The 20,151-nt window shown below is 44.5% G+C and overlaps 1 protein-coding gene across 3 annotated transcripts; it reads left to right on the top strand.

Moving 5' to 3' along the window:
• The first annotated feature begins 6,068 nt into the window (after positions 1-6,068).
• On the top strand, positions 6,069-19,875 carry inka2 (inka box actin regulator 2). 3 transcript variants are annotated; one of them, XM_048553322.2, is made up of 4 exons: positions 6,069-6,529; positions 9,340-10,203; positions 15,001-15,088; positions 19,151-19,317. In XM_048553322.2, exons 1-4 carry the CDS (start codon positions 6,494-6,496, stop codon positions 19,204-19,206), a joined length of 1,044 nt encoding a protein of 347 aa, XP_048409279.1. In that variant the 5' UTR covers positions 6,069-6,493; the 3' UTR covers positions 19,207-19,317. The 3 variants fall into 3 exon arrangements, with proteins under 3 accessions (XP_048409279.1, XP_048409278.1, XP_059509307.1); XM_048553321.2 differs by lacking the exon at positions 15,001-15,088 and having other exon boundaries at positions 19,151-19,875; XM_059653324.1 differs by lacking the exons at positions 15,001-15,088; positions 19,151-19,317 and having other exon boundaries at positions 6,073-6,529; positions 9,340-13,912.
• The last annotated feature ends 276 nt before the right edge of the window (positions 19,876-20,151 follow it).

The following is a 20,151-nucleotide window of genomic DNA, read 5'->3' as shown; positions in this document are numbered from 1 at the left end:
GAGTCCATGCCAGGCTTCACCTGGAGTCCGGGAGACTGTATTGGGTTTCCTTGAAGCTGGCAGTCCACATTCATGAAGGCTAGAATACCATATTCTCTACCAATAACTCTTTCTACCCATCGTTCCAAGTTTAATGACTTACACACTCAGGTCCCTCTGCTGCTGCACACACTTTAGAATAGGACCTTTTGGTTCATGCGGTGTGTATCACCTCACACCTCTCCTACCACTCAGCTCCCTACCAATAGCCTACATCCCATGTACTGAAGCATTGACCATTCTCAATCAGCTTCGCTGGGAGGTCATGTTGTCTGCTGGTCTGACACAAGACTCCCAAAACAAGTGTTCCACTCAGACCTTTGATACAGCAAGTGAAACACAGGAGGCCAGAGGAAACGCTTCAAGGACACCCTCAAAGCATTCTTGAAAATGTGTGACACAACCATCAAAGCCTGGGAGACCACATGTAACAGCTGGGAAGGATCTGCACATCCCATCACCAATGACAAGCTGAAGTCAAGAGTCAACAGGGCAAGGGGTGAGCGGCAAACCAGGCATACTATCCTCCCATATCCTCAACCATCTCCTCCTCCTACTGAGACACAGACTGTGCACTATGGATTGGATTCTTCCATCACTTGAGAACTCATGTTCAGTGTGGAAGTAAGTCATCCTCAACCACAAGGAATGACGTATGGAGAAGAAGGAAGGACTTGCTCTCTCCCTGGATGGTGGAGAATTTTGGTTTGAATCAGATGTTTCAGTAACTATGAGGCACCATATACAATGCAGTAAATGATGCTCACTGCTGCTAAAGAAGTGGAGAGCATGATTTTTTAAAAATTTATTCATGGATTGTGGGCGTCTCTGGTTAGATCAGCATTTATTGCCATCCCTAATTGCCTAGAATTCAGTTACAAATCAACCATATTGCTGTGGGTCTGGAGTCACATGTAGGCCAGACCAGGTTAGGATGGTGATAATGGGAAGTGCAGATGCTGGAGAATCCAAGATAACAAAGTGTGAGGCTGGATGAACATAGCAGGCCAAGCAGCACCTCAGGAGCACAAAAGCTGACATTTCGGGCCTAGACCCTTCATCAGAGGGTAAGGATAGTAGTTTCCTTCCCTAAAGGGGCATTAGTGAGCCAGATGGGTTTTTCAGACAATCAGCAATGGTTTCATTCTCATCCTTAGATCCTTAATTCCAGATTCTTTATTGAATTCAAATTCCACTACATCATGGATTTGAACCCAGGTCCCCAGAATATTAGCTGAGTTTCAGGATCAATAGTTGAACAATAATACCACTGAGCCATTATGCACCACTCAACCACCCACCACACCCCCCCCCCCCACCCCCCACTAAGGTGGTGCATGAAGTTAACAACAAAGTGGGCTGCTCTGTCCTGCAGTGTGTCGAGCTTCTTGAGTGTTGCTGAAGCTACACCCATCCAGGCAAGTGGAGAATATTCAATCACTTGTGCCTTGTGGAAGGCTTTGGGGAGTCAGGAAATGAGCTACTCATCACAGAATCCCTAAGCATAGTAGGAACTGCAGATGCTGGAGAATCTGAGATAACATGGTGTAGAGCTGGATGAACACAGCAGGCCAAGCAGCATCAGAGGAGCAGGAAAGCTGATGCTTCAGGCCTGGACCCTTCTTCAGAAAATGGAGAAGGGTCTTGACCCGAAATTTTCCTGCTCCTCTGATGCTGCTTGGCCTGCTGTGTTCATCCAGCTCTACACCCTGTTATCACAGAATCCCTAGCCTCTGATCAACTGTCAGTGCCCTGGTATTTATAAAGCTAGTCAATCATAACTGCTAGGATTTTGATTGATGGGGATTCAGTGATGGTAATGTAACTGGATATCAGGGTATGATGGCTGCAGCCAACCAGGAGAGAGCAGAGTGTCACATCATGCTTCTGGCTATTCAAGAGGTTTCAGGGAAGCACGTTCTGAACTGCATGCCATGAAATACTCATCGCACAATCCCTACAGTGTGGGAAGAAGCCATTTGGCCCAACAAGTCCACACGAACCCTCTGACAGCACCCCACCCAGACTCAACACCACTCTCCCTCATCCCTATAACCCTGCATTTCCCATGGTTAATCCACCTAACCTACACATCCCTGGACAGCGTGGGGCAATTTAGTATGGGCAATCCACCTTAACCTGCACATCATTGGACTGTGGGAGGAAACCGGAGCACCCAGAGGAAACCCGCACAGACTCAGGGAGAACATGCAAACTCCACACAGACAGTTACCCGAGACTGGAATTGAACCCAGGCGCAGGGCACTGTGAGGCAGCAGCACTAACCACTGTGCCACCCTGACCATTTCTAATTACTAGAGACTGTCCTCTCTTTAATGGTGACACCATAACCCTAGGATTTTAAGGGTGGTGTTGGGAACCAGAAAGGAGGAGCAGAGGGAAATTCACTAGGAGATAATAGCATTGAATGTCTGAGGAAGGAGCACAGATTCTCCGTCGCTCATGATGATCATCACCTGGCATTTGTGTGACACAGATATTACTTGCCACCTATATGGACCTACACATCAACATATGAACATGTGAATTAGAGGCAGAAGTAGGCCATTCAGCCCCTTGAATCTGTTCTGCCATTCAATAAGACCAAGGCTGATCTGAGTGTGGCCTCAGCTCAACATTTTGTACCAGATGTCAATAATCTTTGACTCCCTCATTGGCGGAGGACAGGACTGGAAGATGTACAGACCCTTGGAGCTCATAGACAGGATGATGGAGCCTTATCCTTTTTGCAGCTGAAATGGGAAGGTGCTGGCTGTACTCATACTAATGAATTACAGTTGTAGGGGATGCTGTGGTTCAGTCTAATGCATTCAAGGAGCCGATTGTGAAGAGATTACAATGAGGAGTCATGCTGCTAACAAGACTCATTCATTATTAAAATACATTCAGTTACACTGACAGCAGTTGTCAAAAATTAATGCTCCATTCACTGTGAAATGAAATGTGCACCGTACAGCCCCCTTGTAAATTTCAAGAATGGTTTGAAGCAAAATAATAACTATATCACTCCCATACTCCTGATAATGCTGTTTCATTGTAGAGGATGGAATATATTATCCTTTAACTCCTAATTATTTTGTCCACATGCACAATGAAACAGAGAAACAAAAGGAGGCCATTCGGCCCTTCGAGATTAATCCACCATTTCTTTTGATCCTGACTCATCTTTGTCTTGAAGCAGTCGAGGCCAATGCATTGTGTGATTTCAAGAAGGCATTCAGGATTATAGGGACCAAAGGATATGTCGATAAAGCAGAAACAGGCTGTTCAGTTGGATGATCCTCCATGATCGTAATGAATGGGGGAAGCGGGCTTGAAGGGCAAAATGGCCTATTCCTACTCCTATTTTCTACGTTTCTATGTTTAACTCCATCTACCTACCTTGGTTCTATAATCACTAATATTCCAAAAAACGCAACTGCTTGGAATAATTCTGTTACTCCTAGTGTACTGGCACATAACAAATACCCAATAACAGCTGCAGAGTGATTGTACAAGTTGACTCCAGGCAGTGGAAAGAATCCTGTTCACATTGGGAAAATTCCATGACATAGGAAGCAGGGAAGCTGGTGGATTTGGAAGCTTCCCGTCCTGATTTGCTAACGGAGCCACTCTCTAGTTAGGGATCAAGGGCAAAATGCAATAGCTCAGCCTTGTCACCAAAATAGGACTGCCAGAATGATAAAATAATGAGTCTTATTGATCCTTGATGGTTCATAATACCAAAACAAGTCCACAGACATCCATACTTACCCTCTGACTATATGCCACCACCCCATCACTGTCGGGCTGTAGTAACTATATCAGTTGTCAGCTGTGGCTTCATGATAATCCCTCTCACCCCTGCATCAGTTGTGAGTTTGAGAGATTCAAGCATAAGATCTAGGCTGACACTCTTAAAGGAGCACTGCACCATCAGAGGTATCATTCTTTTGGCAAGGCATCAGGCCTACATTAAACCAGGCAACACATTGGTTAGCACTGTTGCCTCACAGCACCAGGGACCCGGGTTCAATTCCATCTGCGTGGAGTTTGCACATTCTCCCTGTGTCTCTGTGTGGGTTTCCTCCTGGTGCTCCGGTTCCCTCCCACAATCCAAAGGTATGCAGGTTAAATGAATTGATCGTGCTTTAGCCCCACTGGGTCCAGGGCTGTGCAGGTTAGGTCTGTGGGCCATGGGAAATGCAGGGTTCCAGGGACAGAGTAGGGTGTAGGCTGGTCTTCAGAGGGTTGGTGCGGACGTGATGGGCCAAACGGCCTGATTCCACACTTTAGGGATTCTATGAAAATATTGACTATATTCCCAAAGCACTCCACCGAATCTCAAATGCTTTGGGATATCCTGAGGCTATGGAACATGTGATGGAAGTACAAGTGTTTCTTTGTATTGGCATTCTGACATGGGAGTGTCGCCAAACTCAGATAGGAGAGTGTGTATGTGATACAGAGACGAGAGGGTTTGGCTGTGTGTGTTATTGGGTGAGGATTGAGCCTTCTGCCTGATGTATTTTGTATCTTTCAGTACATGCCTGAATTGCTCTCACTGATACAGAGCCAAGGAATGCTTGGACTTAACTCTTGGCATTTGCCAACCCTGGCCCTGACCTCTGAAGTGTTGTCATGCACTACACACTGGGAGCACAGGAGTGAGATTTAAATAGAGCTTCTGTGAGATGCAGCAGGAACACTGTACACCCCTTGTTCTCTTTGCAGCATATGGTCGCAATGTGAGTGAATTACCACCCACTATACTGGACACTGCTCGAATCACAAAACAGCCATGGCATCAACTAACTTCCAGGCTCCACAAATAAAAAAGTAGCTGCATATGCTTATATGAATTATATGAACAATAGGAGGCCATTCAGCCCTCGAACCTGTTCTATCATTTATGAATGCACAGTGGCAGCAGTGTGTACCATTCACAAGATGCATGATGCCAACTTGCTGGCAGTCCTTTGACCTCACCTTCCAAACCCACAACCCTACCACCCAGAGGAACAAAGTGAATGTTGATGAATACTATCACTTGCAACTTATACACAAGTTGCACACCATTCCTGACTGGGAACTGTGTTAACATTCATTGATTGCCACTGTGTCATATCCTGGAACTCCCTCCCTGATAGTTGTGGGACTATCACTACACTGCATGCAATAGTTCTAGGAGGCACTTCATTCTCCAGGGAAACTCGAAATGGGCAATAAACGTTGGCCCGGACAACAATGCCCATAGCTTATGAAAACAAGTTTGAAAGTGGCTAACCACTGTTATAACCATCAAAATGGGCCTTAGTTTTCAAATCGACAATACTTCATAGAATCCCTACAGTCTGGAAGCAAGTCATTTGGCCCATTGAGTCCACGCTGCCCATCCAAGAAGCATCCCACCCATACCCACCACCCTGTGACCCTGCACTTCCACCTAGCCTGCACATCATAGTATGACCAACCCACCTAACCTGCACATCTTTGGACTGTGGGAGGAAACCAGTGCACCCGGAGGAAATCCACGCAGACACAGGGAGAATGCGCAAACTCCATACAGTCACCCGAGGCAGGAATCAAATGAGGGCCCCTGGCGTTGTGAGGCAGTGGTGCTAACCACTGAGCCACCGTGCACTCCACTGCTGCCTGGCAAAAATCTATCAATGTACTAATGAACCCCTTGCACTCAGCCTCAACAGCTTTTTGGGGGAAGAGAACTCCAGGTTTTCGCTGATCCAGTGGGGTCAAGACTGAAAACAAATATAAAGAGGACTGAAGATCTCTTGTGGCCCAATGGTAGGGTCCCTGGATCAGGAGATTTGGGTTAAAGGATTCTGAAGAAGCTGAGATGTGAACTCTGATCTCTCTTCACTGATGCTGCCAAACCTGCTAAGCTTTTTCCAGCAGCTTCCGTTCTGTCTCTGATTTACAGCACCCACATTTGATTTTTATTGACTTGAGTTCAAGACTCACCTTTTCCAGAGAGTGTGTCATAGCTGAAACAGATTGATTTAAAAAAATGTATAAACAGGACCAGCAGAAGGGTGAACTATCTGGGGACTAGATCTAAAACAATAGAATGCATTTGATAACAATCAGAGATAAGATTACTGCCAGGAATAGGAGGAAATGATGGGAAAAGGATGTCGGTTTAACCTAATGGTCAATGCTGAGGGTAGGGTAATGTGAAACCTATTCGAGGAAACACTTACACTGTACAGACTGGATCGGATATCACTGAATCTCTGAAAGCCAACCTCTCACTGGCATAACAGACCTCCCCTCGCTTGTTTTATCCAGCTTGGCTGTTAGACGGGACAGTGAAGGGTAGCTTTCTCCTCTTCATGGACACGTGCAGTGTGTTCAATTATTTCGGTGTTAGATTTTTAACCGTCTAACTTTTTCTCCTCCTCTGCTGAGCCTCCTGTAGTTAAATAAGAAGATCATGGACCACAGCCTCCGCCGTTTGAAGCAGGAGTTGGTAAGATAGGATTTATTTCATTTTGTTTCGAGCGCTGTGTGTGTGTTTTGCAGTAGTGGGTGAAGTTATTAGGACTGTAATTAGGGGAGACGGATTTGCGCTGGAGTGTGTCTGTCTGTCTGTCGATGTAGTGCACGGGTTTCTGAAACAAGACACCCCTCTCTTTCTCCCTTCCCTCCCCTGTCCCCCTCCCCCTCTCCCCCTCTCCCTGCTCTTTCCTCCCCTGTTCCCGGTCCTCTCTCTCCTCCCCCTCTGTCCCTCCCCTGTCCTCTCCCCACTCTCTCCCCTGTTTTCTCCCCTCTCTCTCCCCCCCCACCAACTCTCCCCTTTTCTCCCCCAACTCTCCCTTGCCCTCCCCCCATCTGCCCCCATAGTCTCATCTTCCTACCGGCCCCCTCCCCGTCCTCCAACCCTCCCCTGTCCTCCCCCCACTCACCTCTGTCCTTTACCCCTACTCTCCCCTGTCCTCTCCCCACTCTCCCCGGTCCTACCCCCCCAACTTTTCCCTGTCCTCCCCCCGCAACTTTTCCCTGTCCTCCCCCCAACTCTTCCCTGTCCCACTCATTCTCCCTGTCCTCCCCCCAACTCTTCCCTCCCCCACCCATTCTCCCCGCCCTCCCCCCCACCCATTCTCCCCGCCCTCCCCCCCACCCATTCTCCCCGCCCTCCCCCCCCACCCATTCTCCCCGCCCTCCCCCCCTACCCATTCTCCCTGTCCTCCCCCCCCACCCATTCTCCCTGTCCTCCCCCCCCCCAGTTCTCCCCTCTGTCTCTTATCTCCCCATTCTCCCTGCCCTTCACCCCCACCCATTCTCCCCGCTCTCCCCCCCACCCATTCTCCCCGCTCTCCCCCCCACCCATTCTCCCTGTCCTCCCCCCCTCCCCAGTTCTCCCCTCTGTTTCTTATCTCCCCATTCTCCCTGTCCTTCACCCCTCTCTCCCCTGTCCTCCCTACTCTGTCCTCCCCTCTTTCTTGCTGTCTTGCTTCTCTCTTCCCCCTCTCCCCACTCATGTGAAGTTCACAAGAGTTTTTAGAACCCCACCCAAAACACATAGAAAGCCACACAGAGATAGTGAATACTGCTCACTTCAACAGCCTGACGACGCTCGCTTCAGTTACAAATAATCCCAAGATTTGGAAGCTCAGGGTCACTACTTTACCACAGCATAAATCTTTCTTTAAGGAAAAAAAGTAAAGGATTCTGAAATTATTACTAGTGCAATGGAAATTGTGGCAAATTTTATTTTTGGGAAATTAAACTGACCTTTTGAAAGCATTAAAGCGTTGGCGTGTAAACATTCTCAGCTCCCTGTCTCTCTTTTTTTCATGCCCAGCTGCTGAATTTGAATGGCACTGTGTTCAAATCGAACAAACAGAAAAAGCACACACACAGGCACAGACACAATTAAACTAGCAAACCATTTTCGAGCTTAAACAAAAAAAAGTTCATATCCAACCCAGTGATTTTTTCTCTGTCTCTGATGTTTGGCTTTGCAGTTATGGTAACCAGACAAAATATACCAGAATAGTCCTTCAGGCTTATCAGGAGCAATCAAAGCTTTTCGGGAAATTTTAATAAATTTTTTTTGGATTGATGTAGATTCAATCGGCCTCAGTGAAATCTTAATGCTTATTAAAACCTCGTCAGTTATCTTGATGTTCTGGGTTTAAAGAAACAGACGGAGCACACCTTGAGTTGCTGATTAACTGGATCAGCCACGTGACAACCACTCAGTGTATGGCCACTCTTTGATGGTCTTGTATTTGTCTCCAGATTCCTTGTCAATCAACAGTCTCTTGATGAATTAAAACGCAGCTCCTTTGATTTAGTCCCACTGTGGGATAGAACTGTGCCTGTACGAGAGGAAAATGATGCCTTAGACCAGATATGTTGTCAATTCTACCAGAGATTAAGACTATAATGTTACAGAGGAAATGGGGGGAAAATAAAATTCTTTGTTCCAGATTTGTTTAATAGCAAAGTGAATCTGTGGCCAGGATAATCAAACTTCCACGGCCAGTATTTAAGAACGGATTTCTGAGAGAAACAGCAAGTGCTGGCAGATGTGTGTACAGAGATGGCTATGTATTTTAGAGAGCGTCATTAAACTGTTATTTACAACGGGCTTCAACTGTAAAATTTTTATCTAATCTGATGTTTTGCTTTTGTTCTGAAATGTTGCAGGAATGAATACATTGAACTGAGTTATGATACAGCCAGAGATATTTTATCATCTTAGGATTTCCATTAGATTTTGGGGGATTTCTGTAGGGGTAATGGTTTGGGAACACTCACTGACATTACGGCTATAATTGACAGCTCACTCACAATTAACCCTCTTGAAGCATACCTGAAGCAGGGTCAGAATACACACACAGCAACTGCTGAAAAGAATCCGAAATGGTTCATTTTTCCACCCCCATGCCTTTACCACAGTATTTTGACAGCTCAAACACTTTGGAAAGTTTTATATCATTGTTTTTGTGTATAGAAATATGTATTAACTTTTATGTACTAACTTTGTATTCAGTGATGTCAATGCTTTGACCCACTGCATAAGGGGCAATTTCATTTTTCTTTTAATTTATGTTTTATTAGTCCATGCAAACATTTAGCCGGATCTAAAATGTTTATTTTAATGTAAATGCTTGAGGAAGAGGAGGGGAGGGAAAATGCTGGAAAGTGGTGAACTAGCAAGTCACTGCTTTGTGTGAATGATGAGTTAGTTCATTAGTAGATTGGGATGCTTTCAGTGTTTTGTGGTAATGTAATGCAGCAGTGTTAACAGTGTAAAATGTGCATTGACAGCAATCTATGAAGGAAGCTGGAGATGGGCTGCAAGACCAGATGAATTGTATGATGGGCGCACTGCAGGAGCTGAAACTTCTCCAAGTGCAGACAGCTTTGGAGCAGTTGGAGATCTCAGGGTTCCAGGGCCAAGCTCCATCCATCACTCAGAGCCAGCCATGGCTGACAAATGGCAAGAGCAGCGAAGGCTGGCCAGGTACCAGGCTTGAAACAAAGAGCTGCAAACCTAGCAGCAGCAAACTCCACACACTGAGCCCTACAACTTTTCCAGGGCAGGCTGAGAAACCCCTGGGCTCACAGCTAAGAGAATGTCTGAAGGAGATACCTTGTGAAGAGTTGCAGTCTTCTGAGCTATCATCCAGGCCTCTCGATCCTCTGGATACACCATCACCAGTTTCATCCAGATTTTTAAATCTTGACAAGCAGACCCAGACAGTTGCCCCTACAAAAGTACATGAGCCCCCTGTGCCAAGCAAGTTGGGCAGTAAGACAATGCAAGATTGCAATGCCTCCGATGACTGGACTTCCTCTCTGCTGTCCCAAAGTAGGAACAGGCAGCCCCTCATTCTGGGTGACAACATTTTCGCTGACTTGGTGGGCAACTGGTTGGACTTGCCTGAGCTGGAGAAGAAGCCCGCCCTGGCCGCTGTGGACGGACGTTCTAGGCGTGACCAAGGCCCCTCGCTCAGCAGATCTCAGGAATTCCAGAAGAAATTGAACCTGACGGCCAACATCTTCAAGAAGTTGCTGAGAAGCGTTCGGCCTGACAAAGGCAAGCTGGTGAAGGAGAAATGCAGCCAGGTACCGACGAGTAACCTCGGAGACGCTATCACCAAGAGATCCAGCAAGGGATCCAAACAGAAGGTGACTTTTTATTTTGAGCTGCGGGGAAGCAACAGTCAGAACAAGAAGGTGCAGGATGAATGTGGAACCTTACTGGACAAAAAGGATCTCAGACCCAATAACTGTACAAATAAACTGATCCAGTCGGTGACAGAGAAACAGTGTCCTTTTGACTATAACTCTGTGGTTTGGGTCTGATTTCAAATACGAATACCCTTGAAAGAAAAATGAATTGCACTTAATTTCATTTATATCCTACGTGGTTCCAAAGACAATGGGATCAATATTGTTTACAGTAGTTATTTTTTCAAACCCTTTCTTTTTGAATATTTGATTGTCAAGATTATTTAAAAGGACAGTGCCAGGCAAAACTATTTCTCTCTCTCAGTTTGCCACATTAAGATAAGCCTGTGTAGAAATGTGTCTCTTTGCATATTGCTTGCAAGGTTACCATAATCCAGTGGATCAATTTCCTCTCATCTGCCGTATGTCATTAGTCATGATGTGGAGTTGCCGGAGTTGGACTGGGGTAGACAAAATCAGAAGTCACATGACACCAAGTCATAGTCCGACAGGTTTATTTGAATCACACAAGCTTTTGGAGTGCATGATGAAAAAGTCAGTTGCACCTAAGAAACGGGCTGCACTCCGAAGGTTTGTGTGATTCCAAATAATTCTGTTGGGCTATAGACTGGTGTTGTATGACTTCTGACTGTCACTAGTAAGAGAGGTCATTCCTCATTAATACACACCCTCTGTCCTCTTGCTCACCTCCAAACATTTGGCTTTTTCCTGAGGTTTATCCATAGAAGACCTCTAGTTCATCTGTTTTGTTCTTCATGTACAAGCGTTTCACTGACCTTGATCCCAGGACTGGCCATTTGCTGTATCCACACTTTGATCTCAACTGATCGCCACTTGGTCCTAGGTTTGTGAGTCATGACAATGTACTGCAGACTGATGTTTCCCTCCCCAGAATGCCCCTCCTAATGCCCTACCTACAAGGTTTCTTCTGAGCCACACATTATGCTTAGAAATATATTGCTGTTCTTTCAGTGTTGCTGGGTCAAAATCTTGGAACTCCTTCCCTAAAGGCATTGCAGGTCTACTTATAGCAGTTCAAGAAGGCAGCTCACCACCACCTTCTTCAGGGCAACCAGGGAAGGGCAATAAATGCTGGGCCAGCCAGAGATGTCCACATCCTGTGAATAAATTTCTGAAAAATTGAGGCCAGCTGAATCCAGGCTACACTAGAAAATGAGATCTTCCTGTAATGTATTTCTCAATGTCACAAAGGGCAGTATACTTAATGACAGGCTTAGGCATGAAATCTGTGTCTCTGTGTCCCTGGTGTTCCTATTTGGCTGTGTTTAAGAAAGTCCCTTTTCTTAGCCTCTGTAGTAAGTTCAAGTGGACGAATTCTTCATGCCTGTCAGCATGATGGGACAGATTCATCAGATGATTGTGAATTTCCTGTGGTCTGTGAACGAGTGAGATGAAGCAACAAACTTTGTTCTGAGTTTAGAATCTGACTTGCTTGTTAATAATTGGAAGGATGTTGTAGAATAGTGAGATATGGCTCACTGCTTGTCTAAGAAGTTTGAGTTGAGTGTGGGAACACAGCGCTAAGAGATTTAATAAATGTTGGCAGTGTCCACATTGAAACAAAGCTGGCTGATTTTTAAGATCGTCTGTTCTGAGTCTTTTCTTGAGGATAATGCGAATCTTTGCTGACTGAGGTTACTTTTAAAATTGTTTTATTTCCTGCACTTGCGAATGTATTTTGGCTCCCAACCCTGCAATACCATAATTTTTTTTATTTTAAATTTTCATCCTGATAGTCACAGCGTATAAGAGATGGAGTAGGCTATTTTCACCCTTCAAGCCTGCTCCACTATTCAACCAGATCTGACTGATCTGTTCGTAGTTTTTGGTTTTATTTTCCTGTCCAACTCCCATAACTCTTAACTTTCTGGCCAAACATAACCCTATCGAACTCAAACTTAAAGATCCAATGCCGACTCATTTCTAGGTAGAGAGTTCTGCACTGAGAGAAAAATAATCAGATCTCTTGATTGACTCTCATTCTCCCATCTCTGCATGCTCATCAAGGGCATGTCTTCAGCTGTTGGGTCCAAGGTATGGAATTCCTCCCCTATTCCTTTGCTATTTTAAGACAGTTCTTTTTGATCCAACCTTTGGATCCTTGACCCAACATATCTCTCTATGGCTTTGTGTCAAGTTTTGCCTGATTGGGCTGCATTGCTGGGTCAAAGGCAAGATGACAATGTTTTGTCAGAAACCCAGGAGAGAAGATTGCTGATGGTCTTACCTGATACACATGACCTTGCAAACTGCTGGCTGTTTGAAACAGCAGTACACAAAAATCTACTAAGATCAATTTGAAGACTATAAATAAATCACAAAACACAGTCTGGGAGATGGAGCTGACTCTGACATTCTTTCTATAGCTAAAATATCATTGGTCACAAAATATCTCTCTGAGGAGAAATTGAAGGAGAGTGGGAGGATTTTGCAGTTATACAAGACAAATCCAGAGGAGATGTCTTAGAAAACTATAAAGTATTTTGATAAGGAGATGCTGATTCCATTATTACCATCAGCAGCTGAAATAGAATAGCAGTTTTCAAAGTGAATTTGTTTTGTATTTGAAAATAAAAGCTGCAATACAGAAGAATGGGGCTAGTGGGCCTAATTGGATAGCTCTGTCAAAGAGCTATCATAGGCATGATCAGCTGAATGGCCTCCCCGCATGCCATTGGTGGCATTAATAACTGTTGATTGGCCAATTGCACAGAAAGTAGACTTCAAATTTGGCAATATACGTTATGAGGACATGAAATAAGAACAATTGTCATCTAGTTCACCAATGTCCTTCAAATGTGCCATCCCTATATGGTGTGGCCTACATGTGACTCCAGGCCCACAGCAAAGTAGTTGACTGTTAACTGCCCTCCGGGCAATTAAGGGTAGGAAATAAATTCTGGCTCATCCAACAATGCTCAAATCCCACAAATGAATAAAAAACAAATAATGTCATTAAGGGTGTGAACTGGTAGGGCAGGAATGTAGTGGAGAAGGGCAGGAAGACTTTGATGTTGATCCACAATAACCAACACGTGAAGGCCTGGGAAACACAGTTTGGGGTTTTGTTTTGGCCTATGCTAGGTTACTATAATTTATGTGGGCCTGGAGTTTTAGAGCCATTCTTAGCATCTCTACCTCTATGATTGACTCCTCAATCAGAACACCAACATAAGATAAATGCAAATCAGTGGAAATATAGACTAAAATTGTGTATGAGGTCAGTGTTGCCAACTCTGGTGGGATACAGCCCTGGAGGTTTCATCACATGACCACCAAGCTCAATCCATGTGCTGCCATTGGTCCATCTCCTAGGCGCCATGGCCAATTGGAAAGTGAATAAGGTCTTTGCTGACCTGATTGGTTTAAGAACTAGAGACGGATACATCTGCGAAGGAGGCCATTCAGCCCACTGTGGCTACTCAGTTAATGATGATTCTCCTCGATCTTTCTCAGCTTTGCAGATTTTATTTTGCAGCTTACTGTTGGTAAAGTACACTTTGTTCCTCTAGCTACAATATGTTTATTGCTGCCTCCTCAAGGGCAATTAGGAACGGCCAATAAATGCTGGACTTCCTTACAATATCCCCATCACATGAGCAAACCCGAAAAAAAATCCTGTATAATGACAGTGGGGAATAAAACACAATTTTGTTTAATGCTCCTATACTTTTACTTCCAGAGCTGCTTGCAGCTGTGTTCTGAAGATTAGCCTTCAGATTTCCAGAGGATTGGTAACCCTATATGAGTGTCACAGTATGGTCTATAAGGCTCCATTAATGTGAAAGCTTCGAATACTTGGCAATATAAACTTTTGCGACACTTACAGAAAACTGAAAAGTGGCTAGCTGCCTAAAGCAAAGTTACACTGGAAGAAGTTGATCTGAAATCCAAATTCCAGCAGCCTGTCTCTGTATGTTATATCAGCCCCTAGAGCACAGCTGTTGAAATAATTCAGGCTATTGGTAAACTGAATCCCTCACACACTGGCCAGCTGGTTCTTATCTTCAAAACAATGTTAAAAGTGTGTGACTAAATCTGAAACTGTAGGGCAGGGAGTGAGAATGAGCATACAAAATAAGATCAGAAGTAGGCCATTTTATCTTTCAAGCCTATTTGTCATCCAGTAAGATCATGACTGATCTGTTTGTGTTTCAAATTACTCATTTTCATCTACTCCTCAGTAACATTTGATTCCTTTGCCTAATAAGAACCTACCTCCACCTTAAAATATTCAATGACTGCACTTCTGTCACTGAGACATAGAGTTCCAAGTTCTCACAACCTCAGAGACAAAAGATTGGTCCTCACCTCTGTCCTCAAAGAGTAACGACTTATTTCAAAACAGTCCCCCTTAGTTCTGGATTTACCCACAAGACCGAACATCATTTCCATGTCCACTTTGTCAAAATCCTGCAGGTTCTTAAACACATCAATCAGGTCACCCCTCTGCTAAAGTCCTATGGAAGCAAACCCAATGTCCAGTCTGTCCTCATACGACAACCCGCTTATCCCACGTACCAATCTAGGACACATCCTCTGAACAACCAAACTTACTTTGATAGGACATATTCCTGACCTTGCATCTCTGTCACCTGTCTGTACAGTGTGCACACCCCCCAACCGCGACCCCGCTTCCATCCATCGCCATTGAAAAGATTTTTTAAAGAAACTGCCTCCCATGAATTTGTTTCTTCTGTGTTTCACTCACAGCACTGTTTCAGAGATGAACGTTTCACTCCTGGAGCCTCCAAACCAACCTGGAGGGCCAGAAACCAAACTTGTGTGAGGATGGACTGTGGTAAGTGATGGACTGGGTCGCTATTGTCCTTTGTGGACCTGGATATGAAGGAGATCAGAGCATCAGGGAACTCTGTCCCAACAACCTGACACATGAAATGAGCACACGAACACAAATGAATACATATGGGGACGTGATGGCCTAATGGTATTATCGTTGGACTATTAAACCAGAGACCCTGGTTTGAGCTCTGCCACGGCAGGTGGTGCAATTTGAATTCAATAAAATATCTGGAATTAAGAATCTAATGATGACCATGAATCCATTGTCAGGAAAAATCCACCTGGTTCACTAACACCATCCTTACCTGGTCTGGCCTACATGTGACTCCAGACCCACAGCAATGTGGTTGACTCCCAACTGCCCTCTGGGCAATTAGGGATGGGCAATAAATGATGCCTGGCCAGTGACGCCCTCATCCTGTGAATGAATAAAGAGCTAGATTCTCCATTCTTGGGGTCCTGGATAGTGAGAGACTTCAAAGACGTGGTGGAGAGAGGTCTCCTCTCTGTATTTCCCCAGAAGGTGAGCCCCTCCAACACCCTGGACACCATTAAAATACAACCTTGTGAAATGCTTGAGAAAAAATGGCCAAGGATACATTGAATTAATAAGGGAGCACATAATGGCAGCAGCTATTTCAACAGCCCTGTGTAGTGGGATAAAAATCTTGCTTTTACAGTCAGAAAGCCATGGGTCCAAAGTGCTTCCCAGTCTTTGAAGTGCTTTTTAAAGTGTTTTGCACTGGAAAGAAAGTTTCCTACATAGCCAAGCCCCAGAAACGGCAATCTAATAATGATCAAACTATTTGTTTCTTAGTGATGTTGGTTAAAGGGTACATATTGGTCAGTAAACCAGAAAGAACTCCCTTACTAGAATGAAACCAAAAGAACTGCGGGTGCTGTAAATCAGGAACAAAAACAAAGTTGCTGGAAAAGCTCAGCAGGTCTGGCAGCATCTGTGGAGGAGAAAACAGAGTTAACGTTTCAGGCCCGGTGACACTTCCTCAGAACTCCCCTACTCTTCAGAACATTGCCCTGAGATTTCTTTAGACTGTCTGAGAGGGTGTACTCAGTTTAAATTCTCGTTGAAGAGACGGCTTTCCCTCAGTGCTCCCACTGGGAGTCTCAGCCTGAATTATATGTTCAAATCTGTAGACTGGGCCTTAAACCCATGACCTTCAGACGCAGAGGTACTGTCTACTAACGCTGTTGGCAGGCAGTATTAGGGAGTGAGTGTGCCTGCACAATGGCAGTATATAAAATTTTAGTAAGTCAGGTGTCAGGAAGTTGGTTCGCTCAGTTGACTGGACAGCTGATTTGTGATACAGAACTGAGCCAACAGCATGGATTCAATTCCTGTGCTGACACAGGTGGCTATGAAGGACTCTGCTTCTCAACCTGTCCCTTGGCCTAAAGATATAATGACACCTAGGTTAGACCACTTGCTCTGGGATTATAATGACTTTACCTTACATTAAGCCTGTTTTGGGAACTAAACCTTGCCTTTCCCATGCTAGACACTGCAGTGCTGAGGCTACGTCAATCGGGCAAATGTCTGATTGTTCCACAAGCCTCTCCAATTCCAGAAGCCCAGCTGTCCTCTCAGCTCACATTCCACTTTTGAAAAAGATTGGACAGGAAAGCCGAGCAGGGTCATCCCTTGGGAACGCAGTCTCTCGGAGCAAGGATACCGACAGCTGGCTGACACATGCTTCATTTCCCAAAAGGTCCTGCATCTCCTCACTGTCCCAGTGAATATTTTATCCTTCATGCAGCATCACGGAAAATCTGATTATCCAAGAGTTATCGATTTGACACATTCAAATTGACTGTTGTACTTCTTACGTTACAATTTAATTGCCTTTAAAATGCTTTGGTAGATTCAGAGGCATTACATGAATGCAATTCTGTCTGACCTTTCCTGCTAGAAAGGAAGTAACTATTCTGAAGTTCTGAGGAAGGGTCACAAGACTCAAAACGTTAACTCTGATTTATTTTCACAGATGCTGCCAGACCTGCTGAGCTTTTCTAACAACTTCTGTTTTTGTTTCAGATTTCCAGTATCCAGAATTCTTTCATTTCTGTTAGGGAAAGTAATCAGATAGACTTTTGAACAGTAAAGGAATTAAGGGTTATTGTGAGTGGGTGGATAAGTGGAACTGAGATCCTGAAAAGATCAGCTATGACCTTATTGAATGGCAGACAGGCTCGATGGGCCAGATGGCCTACTCCTACTCCTGTTTCTTATGTTCATCGCCTGGGAATGGAAAGTGATTGGAAATTAATGCCAATAATAATCAAGTGAATAAAAGTCAGGGCATTAAATGGCATTTGATTATGTATCAGTCTGAGAACAGAAGGCAGGTGTGAGATAGTAAGGAAGGGACAATTTTGGTAAGACCTGGAAAAGTTGGTGATGTCTTTCTTCAGAATAAACACACGTACACTCACTCTCTCCCACACACACACACACACACACACACACACACACACACACACACACACACTCATACACACACACAGTCTCTCACACACACACACACACACACACACAAACACAGTCTCACATACACTCAGTCTCTCTCACACACACACACACACACACACACACGGTCTCACACACACACACACTCTCTCTCTCTCACACACACACACACAAACAGTCTCACACACACTCAGTCTCTCCCACACACACATACAGTCTCTCTCACACACACACACACACACAAACACACACACACACACACAGACACAGACACACACACACACACACACATTCCTACTCTCTCTCCCATGCACACACACACACATACACTCGCTCTCCCACACACACTTGCTCTCTGTCTCTCTCACACACACACGAACACACACACAAATATAATTCTATGGGATGAATCATTTCATCTAAGATCTTGTTTATTTGCCAATGCATTCTATGTTGTTCAAAAAATACAATTCATAGTACAGTCAATTAGTGTGGCATCTTATAAATTCTAACATTGAGAATAAAACCAGCCTGATTCCAGGTTAAAACTCAGAGACAGATTCTGAACAAAGTCTCACACCTACAATTCAGAGTCTAACCTGAGATGTCACCTTTTGTACATTTCTATGGCTCTGCCTGGTTGTCATGACAGCACAGCACTGACATTGACTTTATAAACACTTTACACACTGTCTAAAACTGTTGGTCACCCGCAGACCCTTATCATCTGACACTCCACTCACACCAGTTATATGATCTTTTGATCTCCTTGCCCTTGATCTCACTGACTATAAACTGTGTCTGTGTGCCCTACTCTCTCACTGCACCTGACAAAGGAGCAGTGTTCCAAAAACTTGTGTGATCCCAAAAAAACCCGTTGGACTATAACCTGGTGCTGTATGGCTTCTGACTTTGTCCACCCCAGTCTAACACTGGCACCTCTGCATCATTTCTTCAGATGAGAAGGGAAAGTGGAGGAATCTGTACTGGGCTATGTTATCATGCCTCCACTACTGAAGGAGTGCTGCACTCTCAGACGGACTGTCTTCCTGATGAGATATTAAACCCAAGTGGAAGTAAAATCCAAGGCCGCTAACTTGAGGAAGTGAAACAGAGTCAACATTTCAGTTCAGTAACTATTCTGAACAAAGGCCATTGACCTGAAACATCAACTCTTTTCCTCTTCAAGTTGTTGCCAAATCTGTTCATTTTTCCAGCCTTTGTTTTAGTTCCTGTTTCAAATTTCCAGCATCGATAGTATATTCTTTTGAAGAAGAATTCTCCCTTGGTGTCCAGGTAAATATGTATCCCACAACTATATTCGTAAAAACACATTACCTGACCGTTCATTTTGTTTGCTGTTGGTGGGAGCTTGCTGAGCATAAATTGGTTGCATTTCATTGCAACAGCGACCGCACTTCAAACGTTCACTTCATTGGCTACAAAACACTTTGAAAAATCCTTAGAATGTGAAAGATGTTATATAAGTTCATGTTTTTTTTTCCCTTGAAGATGGGAGTGGAGGTAGAAGATGATGTCTCTGAGTGTAAACTTGCATCTGTTTTTTTTCTGCAGGTCCTAGCAGAAGAATGTTCAATTCCTTACACAGTTTCCTGTTTCCAGATTACTGAACTGCACTGGTGGAAGACGGTGGATTTGTGTCTGGGCTCTGGACAAGAAAATGTAAAGAGAGGCAATAACTTCTGTAAAGGTCTCTCCACCTCCTATAAATTTTGGCTGGCAGATTTCATGAATTATTACATTCCATTCACCCATGGCTCCCACTTAATAAAATTCTCATCCTTGTGTTCAAATCTGTCCACGGCCTCACCAGGTGGGTTCCGTGCTTCACCCACAACAACACTTTGCTCTGAATCTGGCGCCATGAACATCTCTGATGTTCTTCCCCCTACAATTGGTCTCCATGCCTTCAATTGCCGGTACCGTTCGCTCTAGAATTCCCTTCCCCATCTGCTTCTTGATTCTGCCACCATCTCCTTTAAGATCCTTCGTAAAACTTATTTTCAATGAAACTTTTGTTGGCCATCTGTCCTAATATCTCTTTATTTGGCTTGACATTAATTTCATTCATTCAGGGGACATAAGTATCACCAGCTGGGTCAGCAGCTATTGTCTGTCGCTAACAGCCCCTTAAGTGGTGAGTAACCTTCTTGAACTGCTGCAGTCCATGTTCTGTTGGTGGACTACAAAGCCATTGGGAATTCCAGGATTTTGACGCCAAGGAATTGCAATAAATTTCCAAGTCAGGATGAAGTGAGTTTGGAGGGGATCTTGCGTGAGGTGGTGTACCCATGTATCTGCATTTGTGTTTGATAATGCGATTCTGAAGAGCCCCGGGGTGTTTTACTGTATTAAATGTAATGTAAACACAAATTATTGTTGTAGTAGCAAATTTCCAGCATCAGGCAAATCATTGCACATGGGAGCAGCTCGGTGGCTCATTGGTTAGCACTGCTGCCTCACAGCACCAGGGACCCGGGTTCGATTCCAACCTCGGGCAATTTTCAGTGTGGAGTTTGCACATTCTCCCTGGGTCTGCATGGGTTTTCCTCCCA

Source organism: Stegostoma tigrinum, chromosome 21, assembly GCF_030684315.1.
Source record: "Stegostoma tigrinum isolate sSteTig4 chromosome 21, sSteTig4.hap1, whole genome shotgun sequence".
In the NCBI taxonomy this organism is placed as follows: Eukaryota; Metazoa; Chordata; class Chondrichthyes; order Orectolobiformes; family Stegostomatidae; genus Stegostoma; species Stegostoma tigrinum.
This window is presented reverse-complemented; position numbering and strand designations above follow the sequence as displayed.